This window comes from Temnothorax nylanderi, unplaced genomic scaffold, assembly GCF_030848795.1.
Source record: "Temnothorax nylanderi isolate EJ_2023f unplaced genomic scaffold, tnyl_v1.0 TNYL_tig0016_pilon, whole genome shotgun sequence".
NCBI lineage: Eukaryota > Metazoa > Arthropoda > Insecta > Hymenoptera > Formicidae > Temnothorax > Temnothorax nylanderi.
The window spans coordinates 1175752-1199925 of record NW_027249078.1 but is presented as its reverse complement, the minus strand read 5'-3'; the positions used below and the strand labels follow the sequence as shown (position 1 = coordinate 1199925).

The 24174-nt window shown below is 36.4% G+C and overlaps 2 protein-coding genes across 6 annotated transcripts; one reads left to right on the top strand and one right to left on the bottom strand.

Moving 5' to 3' along the window:
- The first annotated feature begins 111 nt into the window (after nucleotides 1-111).
- On the top strand, nucleotides 112-5031 carry Tms1 (serine incorporator TMS1). 5 transcript variants are annotated; one of them, XM_071698652.1, is made up of 11 exons: nucleotides 112-328; nucleotides 916-1080; nucleotides 1143-1327; nucleotides 1401-1610; nucleotides 1692-1776; nucleotides 1864-2047; nucleotides 2129-2329; nucleotides 2477-2515; nucleotides 2996-3146; nucleotides 3226-3416; nucleotides 3506-5031. In XM_071698652.1, exons 1-10 carry the CDS (start codon nucleotides 302-304, stop codon nucleotides 3362-3364), a joined length of 1386 nt encoding a protein of 461 aa, XP_071554753.1. In that variant the 5' UTR covers nucleotides 112-301; the 3' UTR covers nucleotides 3365-3416; nucleotides 3506-5031. The 5 variants fall into 5 exon arrangements, with proteins under 5 accessions (XP_071554753.1, XP_071554752.1, XP_071554751.1 ...); XM_071698651.1 differs by having other exon boundaries at nucleotides 2984-3146; nucleotides 4308-5031; XM_071698650.1 differs by having other exon boundaries at nucleotides 2984-3146.
- Nucleotides 4700-23185, bottom strand: LOC139768441 (nose resistant to fluoxetine protein 6). The gene is made up of 12 exons (XM_071698625.1): nucleotides 20300-23185; nucleotides 11282-11437; nucleotides 10413-10633; nucleotides 8255-8463; nucleotides 7775-8030; nucleotides 7291-7451; nucleotides 7047-7215; nucleotides 6683-6876; nucleotides 6468-6597; nucleotides 6206-6398; nucleotides 5970-6115; nucleotides 4700-5837 (listed from the first exon to the last, which is right to left on the bottom strand). Exons 1-12 carry the CDS (start codon nucleotides 20571-20573, stop codon nucleotides 5691-5693), a joined length of 2256 nt encoding a protein of 751 aa, XP_071554726.1. The 5' UTR covers nucleotides 20574-23185; the 3' UTR covers nucleotides 4700-5690.
- Nucleotides 23186-24174: the final 989 nt, after the last annotated feature.

Here is a 24174-nt window from a genome sequence, read left to right as displayed (position 1 = left end):
CCGCCGACGCGGTTCGACCAATCAATTGGCGCCGGAGTCGCGCGAAGTGCGCCGCGAAGCGGCGAGTCGTGACTCGTGACGTCGCGGTCAGCTGATCGCCTGAAGTTGCTCGCGAGCGGCAGTGTGTCAGACGTCAGTGCGCCTACTATTGTTGTTGCGCCCAGTTGCGCCTTCCCGTGACATCTCTCGTTCCTCCACCGTTCTATTTCGGTCTCTTCCAGTTCCCGAGTCTCTCCAGTCCTCTCGCGAGACAATTTTCCTCGTCCTCCCTCGATAGCTCGGACGACGGGAGAATCTCGCCATGGGTCTCGTGTGCTCGACGGCTCAGGTAGGGCGACTCGGAGATAACGTATCTGACTTATCCTTTCCAGAGACGCAGATCTTTCCCTTCCACTTTCCTCGTTGCTTACCGAAAACAGCAACAGCATTTCTTTTAGCTTATTTGTAGCGATATTTACAGCGTTTTATTGCGATTACGCCGGGATCGCAGTTACATTCCGTTGTTGATCTCGGGAATAGTCACTAGTCATGTTTGTTTTATTGTCTCTGTTGACAAAGACATCTTAAGACTTAATTCTTTCTTTTTTCTTTAATGCAGTTAATCCGATTTCAATTTTACTTTAATATGTATCGTAGAAAATTTTTGCAGAGACATGAGTGAGTCACTGAATATCTAATTATGGTATTTGTTATTTGACTATATATCTATGTCTGATATTGATTTTAACATACGTACTAAGAAAGTATAGTATGTGCTATTTTTAAAGACTTCCTTGTAGCCCTTGATATTCCTATGATAAGAATGTTACAATCCTGTTAAAATATAAGAATGGATTATTTGTAAAATGTCTATATTATTGTATATTTGAATGGAATTCGAGCCCTAGCCCTATACCGCTCTCTCTTGTCGCATAGCTTGCGTGCTTGTGCGGAAGCGCAGCCTGCAGCTTCTGCTGCTCTCAATGTCCCTCGTGCAGGAACAGCACGAGCACTCGCATCATGTATGCGCTGCTCCTGCTGCTGGGAACTATTGCAGCCTGTATCACTCTGGCTCCTGGTCTTCAAAACGCTCTGAAAAAGGTAACGTTGGTAAACAATGTGAAACAATTAGCGCGTTAACGCTGTGATTTTTTTTTTAACAGGTCCCGTTCTGTGCAAACAGTTCCAATTATGTTCCATCGGAAGTTACTCTCGACTGCGACTCCGCGGTCGGTTACTTAGCAGTCTATAGAATATGTTTCATTCTCTCCTTGTACTTTTTCATGATGTCCGTAATAATGATTAGGGTGAAAAGTTCACGAGATCCACGAGCAGCCATACAAAATGGGTAAATCAAATTGACACGTATTACGCTGTTGCATCTAAAACTGTGATTCGTGACGTTAACATGAAATTCTCAGATTCTGGGCAATCAAATATCTTCTGATAATCGGAGGGATTATTGGTGCTTTCTTTATCCCAGAAAGATCATTCGGATCTACTTGGATGTATTTCGGAATGTTGGGAGGTTTCCTCTTTATAATTATCCAGTTGATTCTAATCGTTGACTTTGCACACACTTGGGCTGATGCTTGGGTAGGAAATTATGAGAATACCGAGTCAAAAGGATGGTAAAAATCATATTTGTAGTAATATAAATGTAATCGTGCGACGCAGGCGTTTTTGTTATCAAATATATGAAATACTTTTAGGTATGCTGCACTGCTGGGCGCAACTTTCTTCAATTATGCCGCCTCTATTACTGGAGTGGTGCTACTTTACGTATATTATACACATGTGAGATTATTAATTGTACTTTATCTAGCTTTAAAACAGATATCTGCTGCAAAATACAGGATATAATTACTCGTTTTATATTTACAGCAAAGTACGTGTGCCCTGAACAAGTTTTTCATTTCGTTTAATTTGATTTTGTGTGTCATTACCGGTGTTGTATCAATTTTACCGACTGTACAAGAACATCAGCCGCGATCCGGACTTCTTCAGTCCTCTGTGGTAACATTATATGTGGTATACTTAACGTGGAGCGGTATATCAAACAGTCCAGGTAGATGTCAATGATTTAGGATGGACACTATTAGCCAGCAATCCTTATTTTATTCTTGATTGTTATTACTTGAACTTACAGATCACCAATGTAATCCTGGTTTCATCCCTGGTTTATCGAGTCATGATGTCACTGCACAAAATCGTATTGCGTTCGATAAGGAAAGCATTATTGGACTTATAATATGGTTTAGCTGCGTTTTATACAGTTCCTTACGTACAGCGTCCAAGTCGTCAAAGATCACAATGTCCGAAAATGTATTAATTCAGGATAATGGAGCTGGTAAATATTAGTTGGATGTTTGTGTGTTTTAGTAGCTATATCTGTGAAAGCGTGCTGTTCCTCCTTTTAGAAACCTTAACTGTTCATGAAAGTATCTTTTTGAGCACAGTATTACCTTTTTTGTATTAAATATCAATCTTTCTATAGTTAGAAATGCGGGAGAGCAGTCTCTTATCGGTAATGAAGGTAGGCACACACTATTTTACAAGTATTTCACTTTCTAGTCATGAGTCTTGATTATTTGCATTTTCATTTTTAAAAACATATCCATATGTTTATATTTTGCACAGATAAAGCTATTGAATGGAATATAGATATTAGAAAATATTTATTCCATATTTATAATTATGCAGTATGAAATAACTAGGATTTGTTTAGTAGTTAGTGTGTGTTTATCTTTATTCTCTCTGTTACACAAACGTTACGATATCATTTTTGTAATATTATAATTAAGTATTGGCTGCTGCAAGTTAATTTCAAAATTTTTCTATAATTTTAATATGTAATGAAATGCTGAATAATATCTATACACACATGTATTTTACAGCATGCTGTCAGAAACATACTTATGAAAACTAGTGCTCGCTCAGTATTTTTATTTGCAGCTTAGTAGCTTTTTCTTTTGTTATTTCTCGTTTTCCTAAATGTAACCAGATTATACTACAGTAGAAGGACGTAATGCCGACGCAGAGGGTGGAAACGAGGCCAAAGTTTGGGACAATGAAGAAGAAAAAGTAGCATATAACTGGAGTTTCTTCCATCTCATGTTTGCTCTTGCTACTTTATATGTTATGATGACGCTTACAAACTGGTATAAGTGCGTATCTATAATGTTATAATGTTAAACTGTACTTGTTTCAATATGCCTCAACATCACTATATTGATACTTTAATAGACCAAACTCCACTCTGGATACCTTAAATGCAAACGCCGCTTCAATGTGGGTGAAGATTATTTCTTCATGGATGTGTTTGGGTCTTTATGTATGGTCATTGGTAGCGCCTGCCCTTTTCCCGAATAGAGATTTCTCTTAAACTTCTGGATTTATTGTAAGCCAAAATCCAGGAGTCTGTAAAACAGTACCAGGTATTTATGACTCGATATAGCAATGTAGTATTATAAGTTGATAAACAAATATCTACGTTTTAATATAATTAAAAAATCTTATGTTACAGACATTTCTCTGCTTATGATCTAACATTGACATGCTAATTATGATCATATTTAAGCCAAACAATGCAATACGAAATATTGCGTATTAAACTGATATATATTCCTAAAAAATAGTAGTTCTGTATGCAAATTTGCTTTCTTAGTAATAATGTATTTAACATAGATGTGTGCAGAATGAACTGCATGTAGTTTTAGTTACTAAACTTCTATTGACTAATTTTTAGATTATATGCAAGACAATTTAACTATCCATTTAATGATATGCTATTCCGAAAGACTAACAGTTATATTGATATCATATGTGCTTTATATGTTATAAGAATCAGTTCTATTAATACCAAACGTATAATTAGATGTGTAAAATTACGGTATATAAAGATATGATAGGAAAATTACATATTTATATCTCTAATATGAAATTTATGATTATTTGAAAAGTTATTTCAGCATCTATTCGATTTTTGTACTATGCAATATATTGCATATATTCAAATAATATTGCTGTACCACTGATGCATTTATAACTAGTTTGTAATCGATAATTAACGCATATGTACGCGTTATTGCAATATTAATTGCATATATATATTCCTATCAAATATGTGACTCTATTCATATAATATGGCATAATTAAACACATTCGATGGTGCTGCTTATTAAAAGTTGTAACACTTAGAAATTACTTTATTTAGAGGATGATCACAGGAACTATATTTTGTTTATTAATTTTAATACATTTATTTTGTTCTCTTTCAAAATTATCGGTTTTTTCTCTCAGTTATTGTTTTATGTTTTTATTTTCAGCTAAAACAGCCTCAGTTTAGAGCTTTCTTGTAATATCATCCGCCTGTTGCAAACGTACGTAACTGCGATTATAAAAGAAGTTAATAAGAACTGATCTTACAAATGAATACTATTAAGGGTGTAGGATTAGACAATTGTCATATGTGATAATTTTTTGCAATTCTATGATACATAGAAGATTATTCCTTGAAATAATTTTCCAGTGAAGTGTTTACGTAACTATATATAAGTCAACCGAAAAATTGTCTTTTTTTGGTTAACATTTAAACAATAAAAAATATTACTTTTTTCGCTCATTTATCTAAATCAATAAAAGAAAGATATAAGATGTAAGCTTACTCCACTTCTATGAATATAGCTATGTAAATACACTTATTATGAGGTACTATAAGGCAGCTTTATATATCATTTATTTTAATTTCATAAATGCATTTTATATGAGACAAATAATGTTGCGACAATTATAAATGATTATACGATAAACATGTATATGGCACGATTAAAACCTTTTTTTTCAGTGACGCTCGGAAAAATAGATTTTAGTTTTAAGTTTTTCCTGTACCTATGTGTATTTATGTATATTATTGTGACAAATAGGTCTAAACCTTTATCTTATTCATTATGCTATATTCTGCGTGATAAACGAGAATTGTATCCAAAAGAAATTATATGTAAGCTGTATTCCTTAAATAATACATGTAATATATAAATGACAAGAAAATTATATGAAATGTGTATTAATACTATTAACAATAATCACATTTTAGCGTCCAAGATATCCTGAATAAAAATATTTGCCTCTTTGTTACTATTAATTTTTTAAATGTTTATTAGTCTACATTATTATTAGGTATCTTTATTGCTTATACGAGAAGAGGGATTGAAGCATCCCAATGCCAATCCGTGCGCATCATGAATTATACTATATTACCTGGTACTATATTGCCTGAGTGTAAAAAGATTAAAAAGTAATATTCTATATGTTAAGTTTATTATTAATTATACGAGAATTAACGAGAAACTAATATTTACAATTATTTTTATGGCCATATTTAGAACTGTATAAAAGTGTAGCAAATATACTTTTAATTACGCAGTGGGGTCGGTGGATATTCATAAAAAAAAAGAAAATGCTTTTTATAAGCACACTTCATTTGTGTGCATTCCACTAATTACTTTCCTACTTTACAAAAATTTAAATTTTTACAAAGTAATTTTTCTCTCAATTTTTTCTAATATTTCATACCCTACCGTAATTTGTCTACACGTTATACATTAATTATTAAAAATTTAAATAAAAAACACTATGTACAAAGCCGTAGACAAGCTATTGTAAGTCAAGCTAAAATATTTAGTCTAAATCAAGACAAAATTAAAATAAAATTATTCCACTTTGGATGATTTCGTTATATCCTTTTTCGACGCCGGTTTTTTCAATATATAATTTTTTATATTCTGAAACGGTGTGTCGAACAGCAGCGTGAGAACTATTGACATGAAAAGAATCCATGCTATTTCTTTTATATTGAGCTGAAACACAAAGTAGACATTTAAAACAATCAATATCGCACTTAATTGAACTATTTCGTAAATGGATAAGTAAAACGGGCAAGAAGACATTAAAAAAAGAAATTTTACGCCTGTTTTATCTATAAGACTTACCATTATCCTGAAAAATTCATAGTGCTCCGCGTTGCGGGTTTGTCCAACATTGTAGAAAAATATCGGAAATTGTGTTAAATAGACGGCATAACTAATCCTCGTAGTAACGAGAAATCCTCGCCAAGAGGCTAATCTGTTCAAGAGCCCTACGATTCAACAATGCAACACGCATTATAATTGCGGAGATAATTGCTATTTGTAAAATGTCAATTTTACGATATCGATGCGATGATTACCGTTCGAGCTGCCGGTATGTTGCGTTAACGCTATCCAAAGGAATAGGCCGCACCATCCGATAGGAGCGAACGCGTTGTAAGTAGCCGCGTGAATTGGGTTGTACACGTAATCGATAGAACCCATTTTAGAGGGCCCGAGAAAAGCTGCCAAAAACATCAGGCTGCACACGGTCCAGCCTGTGTAGAGGGCTGTCTGAAAACGTTGAAAATTAGCGTATTCGTCGCGAATGTATCACGAGTAAACAATTAATGCAACGCTCACTGTGCCCAGCTTATAATCCTTGGGTATATACCGCAGCAAGTAACCCGCGAAGATACCGATGATGTAAACGGTCAGTCTGTGCGACGGTAACGTGTAGGAATAATCCGCAGTGTCGAATAATTGTCTTATCCTGCGTGATAACGAGATATGAATAACATGTAATTGGAATCAATCAATCCTCTTCTCGCAATACAATGCAACGTTGATTTACTTACGACGTGCCGAAGTACACGTAATTATTGAGATCTTTCGTATATGTGACGTAGAATCTTAATATCGTAGATATCGAGGCTATTATACCGAGTATAATAGCGCCGATCTTTGGCCTTTTGTACAAGAGCAACACCATCACGGGTGAAATCGCAAACAGTTGCGTGTCTATTCCTACATGATGCGTGTGCGTAAGACACTGAAAGCGGAGAAAGATAGTTTATCTCTTGATGTGAATAGGCTGAAAGTGAGAAGCATCGAAATAACGTTGCTAATATTTTGAAAAAACATCCGAATCCCAGATTTTATTTTTAAAGTCTTTCAGCCGTTTTTATCTTTTACGATTATTTGCATGCGTTTTATACCTACCATATTCTCGAATCCGAAGTAATTGTGAATAAATAAGAAATTCCTCCACCATGTTCTCTTGCAGATTTCCGCGTGACTGGTCACCACCAGCGGCCACTGCGGTCCAGATCCGATGTACGGCATAATGTAAGTACAGAACAATATCAGCGCTCCTAGAGTCGGCACTAGCCTGAAACCGGGTAAGTTGCGCGTAAAGAGAACCATTTTTCGTTTTCACTTATTTCATTGGGACATACATCAGTACCTTAGCAAGCGCGATAAATATTCGTTCTTGATGTCTAAAGATCCGGTCCTGTTCAATCTACCTACGAACGAATACGTCGTTAACAAACCGGATAGCATGATGAACGGGTCAGTATACAGACTGGCCGCTCTTCCTAGGACGGTCCACGGTTTACCTAAAAACTGTTAAAAAATTATCTTTTATTTCTAAGCAATATGCATCCGTGACGGAAATCGATAGTAATCGATTAATCAGAACACTGTAGATAAAATTTTATTCACGTAGTAAAAATATAATATTTGTAAAATAATATTCTACATTATATTTTCCCATAATATATATATATTATATATATTTTACTTATGTTTTCATAATGAGATTATAATCTTGAAAGTCTATTTTATCTGTGAAAAAAATGATGTCAAATGCGAATATCTTGAATTTGCGGTTCCCGAGTTATATGTTTACGTATCTGTTTCTGAAAAATGAATAATTCACAACGTACCTCACTCATGTAAGTTCGGTTCATGTAAGGGATAAAGAATACCGCCATGCTCTTGTGAGCTGTGAGCAGCAGTAGGCTGTTCAAGAATCGAATACCGTGGAGCGGCGCTATGTCGCCTTGCGGTCTTTCCAACGACAATAATTTCAGGATGTTGCGTTTCAAAGAGAACGATAAAAGCAATTCGCTGACCGGTATTTTGCAATGATCGTAGTACGCGGCTACAAGAGTCAGGACGAACACGGTGACGAAGAGAAGACTGAAAAAAGTAACATGAAAATTATTCAGTTAATTCAGAGTTGACTATTCGATTCATTTTTTGGCTCAGATCAGTTTCCACTTTTGCGAAGATCTGCCTCGTTAAAGAAAGTAGAAAATTTTAAAGAATCGACAGAAACTTATTACACGTGATTGGATAAATTTTTAGTTTGTCCATTTTGCAATGTAGATGCTTGGCGTGATTCAAATATAGTATATTTTTACCTGGTGGCGATAGTAGCTTTTGATAGAACGAATTCTTCTTTCACTTGGCACATGTTCTGGTCCACTTGTAGCGAGATTTTGAGACCAGTTTGAGCTGTGTACTTCGAGATGGCATGTTGAAGAGAGGCCTTCACGTCTTGGGCTGTACATGACGCGGGAGTGCATATAGCCCAATTGACGCTGCTGAAACGCGGTACTCTGTGACCGGGCTAAAAATAAATATAAACAATCTTATAATCTGTAATATTGTAGTACGATAGACTACTGTCATTAGATTATGTTAACTGAAATTAATTTAATAGACATAGCGGATTTTAAGGCCAGATAAAAATTGAGAAGATTAATCAACAAACAATATGGAAATCTCGTGAACAAATTGATAAATTATGTTCTTGGGAATTACCATGCTCTGTTTCTTCACCGTGTAACATATTAATCCTGTACACATTTTTCGCCTATTTTCTGTAATTTCTTACGATGAGAGTAAAAAAATTACCATTATGTATATGCTTCGATAAATATTTACAACATCGAAAAAAAATGTAGAAGCTCGAAAACACTGTTTGAAGAAACATTGGGGAGAGAGTGGCTCGACATTTATTATCCCGATTATACGTAGCAGACACGATAATGGGATGTTTTTTTTCTAAAAGCCTCTTCCGCAAGATTTTTTATATTTATAAGTTGTTAGTTATCGTCGTGACGGCGAGTGTTTTAATATACTCGCCGCACAGGTGCTCTTGAGAGTAGACACATTTGCGGAAGTCTATTGAAAGCATTCGATTGTGGCCATTGTGGGAGGCATAAATAAAAGAGATGGAGACGTTTTATAAATCATATTTCCATGATTTCTGTGAAGGAACAAGCAAATCAGAAGATAATTGATGTATCTGACCAGTCAAGCAACAATAATTAATACTCTTGGGTCTCGCTGTGAGCAACGCTAACAATACCGAATGATAACCCATTAGCATCAATTTGATATGCGACACACAACATTATAGACGATTGTTCTAACCAATCACATACACGCAGAACACGAAGAACATTATTGCCTATTATTGTTATGTAATAATCGGATTGTCGATATCTAAGCAAAGCAAGTTTCTTATATGATTCATCAATTCACATTCTTACGTGTTTTCTTTGACACTTATTTAAGAGCTTCAATTGAGGCTGTTATTTTTTCACTACAGCTACATTGAATTATGACATTAAGAGTGAAAAATTATGTGATTTTTTTCTTTGCACAATACGTCGAAATAAATCACTTTTTATCGGCCTTTGAGATCTGATTATTCAGGAATACATGTCGCGACAAATAACATCAAGGAGTTTTTGTTACGTGCCTCCACATTTTTCGGAGAAACAGAAACGAATTTCTCATTTCTAAATTTAATTCAAATTTCCAGATAGCTATCAATGATGCTATCCGGAGGCTCGAGCTCTTTTTGTTTCGGGTAACTGTTCTTATTTTATTTCACGCAGTTCCCCGTTTTGTTCCATTAAAATTCATCTTACGTCGCTCGTCTTTATCGCGATTGCTCGCTTGAGCGTCTCTTATCCGACAACATCCGGCCGCCAATGTCTCTCCACTTCGTCAATTTACATAAATCCTGCGGCGCAGGATTCACGCGTCTACTACATATTCATCAGGGATTAAACGTACGCGTCGGCGATGATCCGCCGGATCATTAAAATGCCAGGAACATTATGTTCGCGGGGAAATACCGATATGGAAATATTTTTTTATTCGGGAGTTTAGATCGATCCTCCAAATTACAGCTTTATCGCGCGTGAATCTCATTAATTAATTTTGCCGTTTTATTCAATAGTAATCCAATTTGTGGGAAAATAAACCGGTATTTCCGTGAACGTGAAGTATTCTCGATCGGAATATCGAGCGGACCGGAATAATGAGAGCTTGTGCACGAGTTGCCTACATTAGCGTAATCTCGCGTCATTGCGAGCCAGCGAGTAGGTAAATGGCGAACAATTTAAGCAGACGATTTTGATATTCTACGTGCCGAGGCGATCGGCCGTTCCGCTCGCGAATGTGAGATATCGCGATAAGATGAGGTGATTGATTGCGAAACGATCGATCACGTCGGCGCGGCGTTCGCGTGGCGTATCGCGAGAATGCACATTATATACTCACGTCGGTCATGTTGCTGCGAAACGCATAATGCGAATGCAGCAGGCGATGCAGGTATTTAAGGTCCGGCCGAGACTGGTCGACGTCCAGCTGCAAGTACGCCAGACAATACTGTCCCCGTATGCCATCCTTGCCCTCGACACCGACGCACTCGTCGAAATCGCCCAATTGATTAACGTTCCCGCTCAGCAGGCCGGAAGGCACTTTCGCGGTCGCGTCGTACACTAAAACGTTAAAAGGGTTAAAAGCGATCGATATTACGAGAATAGAAAGGTAGGGCCCTCTTTTTTGGCCGTGAGAACGATTCCTACAATGTTCATCGCATTAAGTAAATTCTTGACGACAAATTTTGACCGTTTTTGATTATTCCGTTGGGAGTACGCGGAATGCAATAATAATAATTCCCGCGTGACACGTGCGGTATGTGTATAAAAAAATTACACGCCGGCGTGCACATATGCAAAGTGAATTCAAAGAAAAAAGAAAAGATCTGGCGACGATCGCGATTTTTTTGAAATAACCGTTGCCAACTAATTAAGTCCCACGTGTCGCATTTAAAATAGCGTGGGGTATTAACATATTAATGTTTGTCTACGAATAAAATATTTCACTGAATCATTCGGCCCACTTGAAAGATCATTAAGCACAAATTCGTCGTTTATTTACGGTCATTTCGACGACCGATGGTCCGATACATGCTCCGAGTTCCCGTTTTCCCAATCGTTCAACGAGAGAGTTTCTTGAAACGAGTTTTCGATAATTGCCTTCGTGTAATTTAATTTCAGATTACGGAGAGCTATCTTTGGTTGACCTTATAGATGGGTCGTGCCTCCGAAAATGTACTCATCCATCGGTACAGTAGTCGGACTTACTTTTGAGCGCCCATAGCGTGAACTTCGCGAGCTCCTCGTGAAAGATGTCGGCGTGTCGTTTGCATGCCGCGCTGACGCCTCCCGCACCGGGATCGTAAGGGGGAAGGATTTGCAATAATCTGCGTGCCTCGAGATCGATTCTTTCGGGAAAGTCCTCTGGAAAAGAAAAGCGAGGTATCCTTTTAATGCTTCCAACATTTAGGAATCTCGGATATTCGTGTATTAAGGGAGTTTACCCTTGACGCATATTGAAGCCCGCGAAAGCAAAGGAAACTCTCGAAAACGAAGGCTTCTCGTTCCCCCTTCTTCCTAGTGAATTAAGTAGTACATCGCCGGGGGATTCACGTAAATCGCATGAGACCGGCTACGTGCTTCGCATTCGAACACGAGCGAGGAATTTTATCGACGTAAAAGTCACGCTTTCGCCTGACATTGACATGATAATGCGAGAGTCGCGAGAGAGCTATTAGATACCTCCCGGCGTGGTCGTTCGCAAACGGTGACGCAATCTAGGATCAAACGAAAGCGAAATTTTCGGGTAAGGTCGACGTATGAGCTACTCGACATAATCCCAGTCGATGTTACATAGAAAACGCCGGTGAGGCTGAAATATGACTCAATCTATCTCGCAATGTTCAATCGTGACGCGGATTAAACTGATTTTTCAATTCCGATGGTTCTCATCTTCTCCTCCGTCTTTTTCTCTGTGTCTTTCTCTCCTATACGCGAAGCATTAATCAAACCCCGCTTCGAGGCAGAATTTTTATTCGATAATCGAATTGAAAATTGGTCTTGTCGAGCTAATAAAATAATTCGACAAAATTGAGCGAACTAGAAGATAAGGTCGTTGATCCGCATCGAATGACGTCACACTTATAAAATTTTAGCGAAGGTCAATGTACAAATTTTGATTTCGAGAATATATTCCCAGATTAACAGTTGAACCGGTATCATGCATAATTAATCAGAAAAAGGAGTTCTCTAAAATTTTTTGCGAAAGACAATTATTACATAATCTGAAATAGAATCAGTGATTAGATCTCTCTTTTCGTCACAAAAAGCTCATTTATTTTCTGCGGTAGCAAACGAAAAAATTTTATTGATAATAAATTATTGAACTGTCTTTTTACACGTGTGTTCGTTCAGGTATATAGTTAGAGCGCTCAGGTATTTTAGTTACAGCAGTTAATATTATTCATACGTCTAAAAAAATAAATGCAGTTTTTTAATTCATAAATGACGAACAGCTTTAAGAAATTTATGAACAAAGCGTCTGTGATATTATTTTCTTAATTGTAGTAATATTTCTCTAAATGCATCGTAAAATATCGAAATAATCAGTCAGAATCCGACAAACTGACGGCATAATTTTTCCGTAGCATATTCGTCAGCGAGCTTACTGCAATTAGATATGGAATAAATCAAATTGCAAAAGCGCACATATGTTCGACCACATAGAAAGTGGCAAAGTGCATTATTGCGTGGTTATGGCGATTACATCACGCATCATAAACTCTGTCTTATTGTTAGTCAAACACTCGCACGTTAATATGACAATTAACATAATATCTTAATGATACGGTCTGTATTTTTAATTTTCCGATATATCGTATTTTCTAGTTTTATTATAACTATCGATTATCAATTGCTCGCGAGCTCGCGCGCGATGTCTTCGAGGTGTCTCTGGTCTTTCCGTGGCTCGTGAATAATCGACCCGGTTTCCATTGTTCCACCCAAGGTACAACGACATTTGCTCGCGGTAATCGTGTGGCAATCAAACTGAAAAATTGAACCGGACATCCACAGAGAGCGCGATGTCAGTGTCGAAATCGGGACGACGGTCTCCGTACGAATGGAATCACTTAGCGTCGCGGTTTGTCTGTCCGATCGACTGTGGTTACCTGCGACACGCATAGGTGTACAATGGGCGAAAGAGCGATTCATACGCGCCATTATATATCATATTAGTTTACTCGCAAGATATTTCTATGTTTCGTACGTTGCGTTAAAATTCTTTCACTTTACGTTACTGCAACCGATTCAACCGATTTTTCGTGGGTCACGTTTAAAAAGGCGATGTGATAATGAAACGATTGACACCCGTTGCGTAAAGCCGTAAGTTAGGTCGTACGTTCACTTGGCTGTTAAATTCGAAGCCGAAGCCGAACCGGTTTGGTTCCGTCGCGACCAGGTATTAGAGGTAAGATGGTGGATGATAAGGCGATCCTATTTCCACTTATTTCCAATGGCACTACATATGAAACGTGCAGTAATTAAAACTCGATCTTAAACAAAAGTCTCGTGTTGTGGCGCGCAAGCACGAAATCGCATTGCGAAACGCGATAATGATCGGCGGTTTCAACCTGTCGTGTAAATATCGTTACCTCGCCCATTGCGGTTTACGACGTCTTGTGCAGGAAATTAACGCGTAAACAGAAGGATCGGATGCGTATCTATATATCTTTATTAGCTCGTCGTCAAACATGCTTATTGCCAGTTGCGCTAACGCTGATTTTATTCATCTCAGGGAGATGACTAAAACATAATAAACTAACAATTTATTCATTCTAGAAAAAAATCTTCTGCTTCTTGGTAGTTCGTAAATTCAACTTTTATCCCATTTACGAATACTGCCGGAGGTCGAATAATTGCCGAATAAATAAATCGTGTCTTACATCATTTTGTCTGCTAAAAATCACGTGTAATATCAAAGTTCCGTTCGGGATAAGTTATTTAATATCCGCTAAAGCATATCCTATAATATTTTACTAACACAGTGTGATGATAAGAATTTAAAAAGAATTATCGTTCATTACGATACTATTGCAATCAAGTTACAAATTTATTTGAATAACATGTTGAGAAAAACAGCTATATCGGCTCTAAATGTCGTGTCCGCGGAATGTTCATAAAAACCAACGCCACGTTGCGAAATGTTACGTGGACATTGAACATATCCCTCTTCCTTCACAGCTGTATTGCAAATATATACGTTTTACACAGATGCGTCCTTGTTTATTGGTTATACGCAATTTCGCACGTTGGATATATACAACAAGCGAGCATTCCACCAAATCCGAGTGCATTATAGCAAGGACTTTTCACCGAAAGCGACAACAAAGAATCAAGGCGTTTCTTTGTACGCATTCCTTATTTCATATAAGTTATTTTTACATCGACAATGAAGACGATGACGAAAATATATCTGAATGACATAAATTAGAAAGAAAAAATGCGTATTCATATTTATGCATCAAGTACATTTATCTTTATTATCGCGATATCATTGTCACCAGAAAAATCTATAATTTTTCTCAATATCTTCATCTTTTAATAACACTTTATTTAAAAAAAATTTATGAAAAAAAACAATTTTTCTTCAGAAAAAAACGTTCTTATTTTTCTAAAATATGCTGTAGCGTCTCGCTTATACGAAAGTAATGTATTTTATCAATAAAATGTATTTGACGCGAAATGCGTTTTTATATCAACGTGATGTATCGCGCATGATTTAGTTGGAATGCTCGCTATATATACTATGCACAAAACTGCAAATCTAAGATAATTAATTAATCTCGTGTTCATTTATCTTTCGAACTCTTTATTGCTCCAAAGATATTAAATCAAAGCTAAGAAATGACGAATTAGCTATTCCGAATGTAACCTTGACACTTTCAGATGTTTCATTCATATTTAAAACTCGATTCTATCAGTTGTTACTTTCACATCGTTTTATGTTATATCCAAAGTTTTTCTTTCTAGAAAACATCGGTAAATTTTAACCTTCTATCGATTACTTTCGATGGAGGCAACGCGATTTAAGGGCAACGATTACACGATGTGTTACTTAACTACGGATTTTTACGATTTCTGTAATGATATTAGAGATTTCTAATTATAGCTATACGAAAATAAATTACATTAGCTAAACTTTCTAAAGTATTAACATAGAACAGGTGGATATTCCTTATAGTTTACGTGAATTAAATGGACTTCAAAATACTTTATACATAATATATAAATAAAGTAGATTTTGTAAATTTTGCGATATCTTTGCATATATTTATAATATTTTTTTCTTTATTACATATTATGTTATAATAAACTATTTTTGAATTCTTTTTCAACCCAGATATGCATACATTTTATATTTCATAACGTAACGTAATGTGATCATAATCAGGGATTGTTTAACTGGAAATTGATGATATGATTACGCGCCGAAAATTTTGTTAATTATTGTTGACCTTGCTGTTTATAACAGACCTTGATTTAATAAGATGACCTTTCTCTCATGAATTAATTTACGCATACCTTTAAGGGCCGGTTGCTCCAACCTGTTGGCAAACTAACTAATAGTTAAATCATATATATGTCTTCTCGTTTTTCCTTCCAATTAAACAAAGATAGACATATGATTTAACTATTAGTTAGTTTACCAATAGGTTGGAACAACCGGCTCTAAGTCTATTAAATTTATCAGCCTGAAGGTCGAGGTTCTCATAGAAACTTCCGTTAAATTGCTGCATAGACGCAATTCTAATCAAGAATCGAAATTATTATATATGTATTAATTATCAAATGAGGCGCCGAGAACGAAAGACAGAAGTATGTGGTAAGAATCAAGTTTAGTAGAAATTTGAACTTTTTATCTAAAATGCTCAATATAATATCGATGTATTGTACTTATTGTAACTAAAATCTTTTCTGGATATTTATTGCTTCAAGTATTGTTACAGATTATGTACATACGACAATAACCCTGAACCATTGAACGCTACCGCATTCCCGACCTTCCTTCGGTCCACCGGTAATGCTGCGTGCCACGTGCGTTGCGTAATGCAACATGCGATAATATTTACTTTCCGTTTCCAAAGGAGTCATGAGCGTGTAGCAATCTGAGGCGAAATTCGACAGCATGCCTCGTTTAATGACGTACGATTAATGACGTGGCGGGCAAGCCACGATTTGGACAAAGTTCAATTGCACGAACTTTGATCGCTAGCTAATTTCATTATAATTTACTTCCTTATTCCATTTGTGACGGTGTCTTTAAAGGAGAGAGATTCTTGATCTTTCTTCGATTCTATAATAATTTAACACGTTGGGACATCGAATTCTCGCCGCCGGCGTTGGGGAAACCCGAATTAGAAAACGTATGTAAAGTCGAAGCATTCATTAATTATAAACGCAGCCAGACCTAAATTTTTTTCTTATTACGTCCGCTGCTCTTAAAATTATAGAGCATATAAGATAAATTGCATTCTCTGGCAAAGAGATAAGGCAAATGTCAAGGTAATATTAAATAATTAAATGGTGTGACATTTTAAACTTGTTTTTTGACAGTTTTAGATTAAATTATTTTATAATTATCTGTTGAAATCTGATTCTCGGATTAATCGAAAATATAAGTACTTCTAATTTCAGATATGACGTTATTCATTATACATTGAATGTTATCAATTTAGTTCTCAAAAAAATGCTCTATAAATCTAATTTCTATAAATACTCTTTTATTGTTGGAGACCGTTGATTGAAATATTATTTAAAATTTGTGTCAAAAAATCTCTAAATCTGTAATTTCTTAAATTTATTTTTTTTAATTATCAATATAGCTAAATCTCTATTAAACATTATACCTTCGAAAGAGATTCTCGATATTTTTTATCGGTACGTCTCTTTTTGCAATACCTATTATCTAGGTGAATTTTATTGGATGCAAAAAGTAAAGTAGAAACATTCACTTATGCGATATTACATTATGTAGGTAAGTCATTCTTCTAGTGAAGCGTAAATACGATATATAGATCTACATAATCTTTTCAATATTGAGAAATATTGAATAATTGAAGCGGCATTGTCCTGATTAATTGTAAACTAATGTAACCTATATATGAGTAAGTCATTTATTTCTTTAATATACTTACATTAATATCGCAAAAAGTCTTTGGGTAAAGTCCAAATTTCCTAAATGCCGCTTACACACAGTTGACTCAACAAAGTTTTTTAGGTGAAATTTTTGTGTTTTTTAGTAGATGACGTACCCGTCATTAAATTCCAAATTTCAGCTTCAAGTTCTTCTTTTATAAATCAGTGTTTGCTTAACGGATATACTAGTGTTCATGACTCATACGCTTAACACAGCAGTGCGTAACGTTGAATCACACACGTACTGCCACGTGCGATTAATAGTTTTGCGTATGCAATTCGTCGTATGTAGACAGTTAAAGGCTAAATCAATTGAAAAATAATTATAACTCAAGTCCGTTTGTTATAATCGAACTATAAGTGGTAGCTCGGTACATCTAACAAGCTTATTATAGCATCGCCGTGGAAACATCTAAGAATAACGAAATAACCGCTTTATATAAATGGAATATGGATTCTTCTTATTTAAGATCACGTTTGAGATTACGTTTCTTAAAGAAAAATTAAAGATAAGAAATGAAGTTAAGTATCGTCCGAGACGGAGAAGTTCAATAACATGTTGTTAAAAGTCCGGAATCTCTCATCACTCTCGATACCTACAACTTTTGTTGCAAAAAACTAACTTGCTCGTAGGAACTCGTTTTGTGGCGGATGTTACAAAAATATACGGCGGATAGGGAATACCTGTATCCTCTTCTTGCCGCATCCGTGTGTAATGCCCATATCTTTCCCATAATAAACAGAACCGGTTACCATGAACAGGTTCTTGATTGATAAAAACTGTACGTAGATGCGTTTTTGCCATGAACTTGCTTCCACCGTAAAAAAAGGAATACCTTTTATTATTAAGTAATGCATGCGAGATACGGGTCCAGTAAGTCCGATACTGAAGCTATCGTTAAGGAGTTACAGAATCCCGCCTCAGATGTGTATAGAAGTGATGATGTATATTTGAATTAACGATGAAACATGAACGGAATTATTATATTCATATTGATATTTCGGATTACGCACCTGTCTTTCGAAATTATAAAACGTTAAAATTTATTATTTCGGGAAATCACTTGAGACATAAATGCAGATGCACATGCATTATTTAGGACGACATTATTATTTATTATTTCAGTATTTTGTTATAATTTTACATCTTGATTTTATTATTAAAAATATATTTTTCCACACAACAAAAAACATTTCATCTATTTCTTTAAATAAAAATTTTACATGTTGAAAAAATATCCTTTTTTTTCAGTTTGCTATACTTTTATAATCCTTTAACATATTAAATACAAGAATCCACATAACAGAAGGTACGAAACATTTTATATTTCAATTTAACAAGTTGTAAAATTATCGCGAATCCCTGGGCTTAACGTTTTCGAATGGCACAGCGGTTTACAAATGGTTTGCATTAAAAGTATCCCGAAATGTCGACATACCTTTCGTGAGGTGATTTCCTACATTGAAATCTTTTAAGACTTTTGTTATGTCACGCTGCAAGTACTGCAGTCACGTTCGTCGGTGCATCGACGCATAATGCGTACGATACCGCCACTATACAAGTCGTTCGAACATCGCGTATGTCGAAATATCGACAGTACTTTCATCCTATGATATCTCGTAAATTTTAGCAATGACAGTTAAAAAATAAAAAGTCGAATTAAAAAGTTGAATTAAATCTGCATATGATTCTTATATGTGACCTTAATTGATCATGAGACAAAAAGTAAAGAAAATTGATTAGATTATCAACTACTCGCGTGCTCTGATACTAAAATTAAAAAATTGATCAAAAATAAAGCTGATTAGAGTTTGGTTTTCAAAAAATTCATATATACGAATCATCATGTATGCGGCAATTAAGGTCAATATGTTTTCTGCGGACGTATGCATTCTTTGCCGCCCGACTTCGATTAAATATGCCGATACAAAGAATCTTCCGTTTAAGTATTCTTGATTATACAAGATGTTCTGATCGCAGATGCATTTGACGACAGTCCTATATTTGTTGTAGAGTGAAATAATATCTTTTGTGTGTAACTTAGAGTTATTTGGACATTCTCAGAATCGAAAGAAGATATTTTGAATCTTTCTTACGCGCTTGTGAATCAACGTGATCGGCATCCGCGTGGTACGCAGTTGGAATAAATGTATGTGACGGCCTTCGATTTATAAAAGTGCAGCGGTAACACGTTTTTACAGACGCGAACGAAATTAGTACCCATCACAGATCGTCGCTGTACCAAGATATCGTGGAAGCTCCCGATATCGCTCCTCGCTATACATTTCGACGAATCATCAATGTCAATTGTTATTAGCGCTCGGGAGACGCGGGTATTTACTCCATTCCGCGTGCTTGATCAAAGGTTAATAGCATTTTGTTAATTATGAGAGCCGACAGCGCGCGAAGATGCGAATTTCGATTGCCGCGAGTGGATTTTACAATTAACGGCTAATGTTTAAAAGATGAAGCCGGTGCACGCGCTATAGATAGTACGCATCGTGATCGGTGCAACCTGTCAATACTTCCGTCAACGAGCCTGAAATTATTTACTCGTTCGTCACGCGAACATGATCCGCTTGATTAAAAATGTACCGGGAAATCACTCGTTTATTCGTTTAGCCATTTATTTAACCCCGAGCACACGCCTTTCCGCGATTTAAAATACATTCGCGTGAACAATAGCTGTTAATTAGTGAAGCTAAAATTCAGTCAGTGGTTTATCATGTTTCCTACATGAATGCGAAACGCATGAATAATCTTTGCCTTTTGACATTTTTATGTTAATCTTCTAGATACACAATTCTTACGAAATATGATTGATTAATTTTTCCATTTTTACCAATGTAGATTAATTTAAATCTCGGTTTAACATTTTATCTTTTTTTAATTATTAAAACTAGAAAAAGATAAAAATAAATAAATTAAACCGAGATTAAAGTTGATCTACATTGATAGAAATGGACATAAATGGCGAAACGTTAGACAGTCCTATTTAATCCAGACTAAATTTCGCAAATTTTGTTAGGAAATGCCGATAGATATTGTATTGTTTCGCGTAAAAGCGTAGTAATTCTGGTATCACTCACCATAGTGCGGATTCGTGTGATGCACTTCCGGCCTGTAGTCACTCCATATATCTTTCTCTGTGTCTATCGTGTAATTACCAAGGCTGCTGATTAACTCGACGAAAGTGAAATTCTTAGTCGTGTCGGTCTTGTTGCGCGAAAGCACGCGAAGTATATCCTCCTCCTCGAAGGTGCCGAGACCACTCGAGGATGTCAATACTTCCACCGATGATGACTCGGCGTGCGACAAAGCGATCAGACTGAAAATCGCCCAAATCCTCACAAACGTCCTCATTTCGCTCCTCCAAGTCGCTCCTCCGACGAGCGAGGTATTTCGCGCAGGAGTATCGTTCGGACGGTTTAACTACTTTCGTATCACGAACGTAGGCCTCTTTCAAGAGAGCGTAGATCGTAGATCACGTTCGCGTTTGCGCGATCGTCATCGGAAAGCCTCACTGTAGCTCTGGTGGGAATTTCGTTATCCGATTCACCGAGAATGCTTTCTCTCTCGAGGAAGGTGCGGAGTTTCGGACTCGGCCGGTCAAGGGAACCGCATGGATTGTGATCGAGTGTATTCGCGATCCTCGAATTGCCCGGCTGTTCCAACGCGAGCTTTACGAGTGATCGAGGCTCGATCGCGGAACGACGAAGTCACCTGTGCCACCTTGCCAATAGGGAGCCCGAGAAGAGGGGTGGATACCATACCACACACTCGTCGTTCTCTCCCACTCTTTCCTCGAGGACCTCGCGTCGAAAAAAAAGAAAAATGAAGTGAATAGATGTAACTACGCGAAGGAGTTGTTCATGGGTCGGAAACACCGTGTTGGCCTTCAAGAAGCCGTAACAATGACCATGAAATATTTGAATCAATATTCCGTCGCAACATTAATACGAAATGTCGAGTCGAGCCCATCGACGCGAACACGTTTAAAATCACGTATTTTGTTCCGTTGCTTTTTTTATCCGCGCGAGAACCTTTTTAAGAAAAAAAAAAAAAAAAAGATAACTTGAAAGTTTTAGATATATATTTGAGGAAAAAAATTCTCGGGGATTTTCGTGTGTGACTAATCAAACTGGGCACGTGTAATATTTAAATTTTTGGCAAATTAAAAGATTAATTATTGATGCGATAATTTATGTGATTGCCTTGAGACGACTAAACATTTGTCACGGTCCACGTAATAAAAAAATGATTTTCCCGTGTTTCAAAAATAGCAACGTGTACTCAAAAGTGTGCGAGAGCGTCGAAGCGACGAGCTCTCAGGGTCAGTGTGAAAAAGTGAATCGCAATATATTTGAGGATAGAGATTCCTAGGAAAATTTATGTAAAAATGAGTCTCAGTTTGTACTCGAGCTGCCGTTGAATTAAAGAGAGAATTACGCCGTCGCGTCACTGCATTATAGAATCAAACGAGCGCCGTCCGTCCCATCGTAACGAGGTGCCGTTGCAACAAAGACACATTTAGATTCGATATTGTTCTATTGCGGCGGCGATTGATTAGGATTCGACGGCGGTTTAGTGTGGTCATTCATAAGCGGGACGGTGCTGATGGCTCGAGATCAGCTTGCAATTAAAGTTATCCTTGAGGCACTCCGTTACCGTCTTTGTTAACCGAACACATTTTCTGTTAACAGTTACGGCCTCGAAAAACAGATTACCATCGAAGTCTGAGACCGTTCCATTATGTAAGAAATATGAGGGACAAAAGAAGTTGTATAATCGCCAACTTTTTAGTTTTTAAAGAGAAAATGCGAAAACTTTTTCATGTCGCAAAACAATTCTGATAAAATATAAGAGCTTTTTTTTATCTCATAAAGACATAAAACAGCTGGTGTGACAAAAGCCTTGCGCAGTAGTGAAAGAAGATTATTTCTGTCAACCGATATCGCTCGAAATATGCTGCCTTCGCTGTTTACCGAGCGTACGGTAATATTGTATTATAGTTCGGTGTCGCGAAAATTCTGCTGACGCATACACTCGCGACAATAAATAATAAGACAGAACAAGTAATAAGTCGCGGTCGATTTACCAAAGACAATGTAAGAGCGATATCCGATATGTACACCATAATCATTTTTTTTGTTTGATTTCTTCCGGTTTTTTAAATACACGGTTGCCTTGTTTTCTATGGGCGTAATTAATCCGAGGTCGATTTACGTGCGTGCGCAATCTGATTATCGTCGTACTAGAAAATATGTTGCAATATCTCGCGATTATTAACATATTAGACTGTCACAAGTTGATTATTCTCTATAGGAACGCTAGAAATTATTGTATGCAAAATTCTATCTTATTGCAAAATAGCAATACGCTTCGAAAGCATGCAATGCTGCGCGGCTATAAAGAGATACTAGCCAAATGCAAAAATCGTCCTCCAAGGCCATCGAGTACGTGGCCTTGAATGTTTAAGTTACGGGTGTTCGACCTGACGCCGTTAGCTTAGCTCTTGATCACCGCTGAATAATGCCGGTAGGCCTTCTCCTACCGTTTATCTTTACTTAGAAATTGGTCGCGGGTTCAGGCTTACAATTAGTCATTTTGCAAACCCCAACTGGTCTCTAATAATAGCAAAACTAATACACCATGCACACGCGATGAGAAGATATCTGACGTTTCGTCGTACTTAAGGTCTTTCCCTTTGCGATAACCTGAAATTCTTTTCACTTTATATATGTATCATTTCGTTTGCGTTTATGTATGTACATGCCCTGTATCTTTTGTCTACTTATGAAGTGTTAGCTTCGCCGATTTGAAAGTCTAATTAACTCTCGACACGTGCCGTTATCGCACAATGCCATGCATTTGCACAGGCATTCTCAAGAAGCTATAATCCAATTCAGGGTACAGAAACTCGGTCATCGTTTGCAAAATCTCTCACGACTGTTTATTATTCAATTATCAACGAATTGGCTATTCCTTTATTTATTCTTTGGAATAAAAGTATATTTTTATATTACGTATATATTATACTGTATATTTTAATAACGGTTATCGAGAAATCTTTAACTTTTATACAGTTTTTTTTCACTATTATTCATTATATGCATAAAGTTTGAAATACTTTAAATATTAAAAAAAATAGTTATATGTATTTATTGTTAGTATTGATTAGCAAAAGAAATTATTTAATTTGTTTATTACAGCTTGATATATTTTCTAAGACTAAAAAAGGTGATATTTTTATAGAATGTATTTCTATTATAATATTAGGACTTGTGCAAATTTTTTAAACACAATCGATAAATAAGTGATTTAGCGTGACTTAAAATTTAGTTTTCCTGCGAAGAGTTAAAATTAATATTCTGTTATTAAGACTTGCATTCGTTAAATCCTATTCAAATCAATTCAAGGCTTAGTGAGCACATTGCGTGAGTCTCTACGCACTTTGTTTGTACAAAACAATTACAAAAGCATCGTACACACGCATGTAAGTACGTTTGTTCGTAGCTCGAGCACTCTCTTAGACGGACATGTGAATCGTAATAGTGACACTAGGTCGGGGATCCTCACGAGTTGCATTCCTTACAACGTTCTCGTTGCAACATTTAGCGACATTTGCCACGCTATTGCCGATGTCTATTTCACTTTAAAAAAGAAACAAATCAACTGGTTCTCTCACTATACGTTACATACTCGCGACCGTCGCGATCATCGCGGAGATCTTTGCCAATTTGAATATCGAAAGTAATAGTATCGAAATAATTTATTTGAAGGTTGATATGAATTTTATTATTATTCTTTATTACAGATGAAAGGATCGCTCACCTCGAGTTTATGCTAATGTGTTGTTTCGTACAACGTCGCAAAAATCATAAATTTCGACACAGTTTGATAGATGCTAAGAGTTAATGCGCGAGGAATTTTATAGTTTGTTAAGTACGAACTTGATATCTAT

Bases quoted from the DNA above. Each gene is read 5' to 3' on its own strand.
- LOC139768441 (XM_071698625.1), bottom strand. From the start codon at position 20,573: ATGAGGACGTTTGTGAGGATTTGGGCGATTTTCAGTCTGATCGCTTTG. The intron at 8,464-10,412 runs GTGAGTATATAA...ATTTATTTTTAG, and splicing joins TTCGCAGCAACATGACCGAC to CCCGGTCACAGAGTACCGCG. The intron at 6,598-6,682 runs GTAAGTAAATCA...GTTATCACGCAG, and splicing joins TACGTGTACTTCGGCACGTC to GATAAGACAATTATTCGACA.
- Tms1 (XM_071698651.1), top strand. From the start codon at position 302: ATGGGTCTCGTGTGCTCGACGGCTCAG. The intron at 2,516-2,983 runs GTAGGCACACAC...AAATGTAACCAG, and splicing joins GTCTCTTATCGGTAATGAAG to ATTATACTACAGTAGAAGGA. The intron at 3,147-3,225 runs GTGCGTATCTAT...ATACTTTAATAG, and splicing joins ACGCTTACAAACTGGTATAA to ACCAAACTCCACTCTGGATA.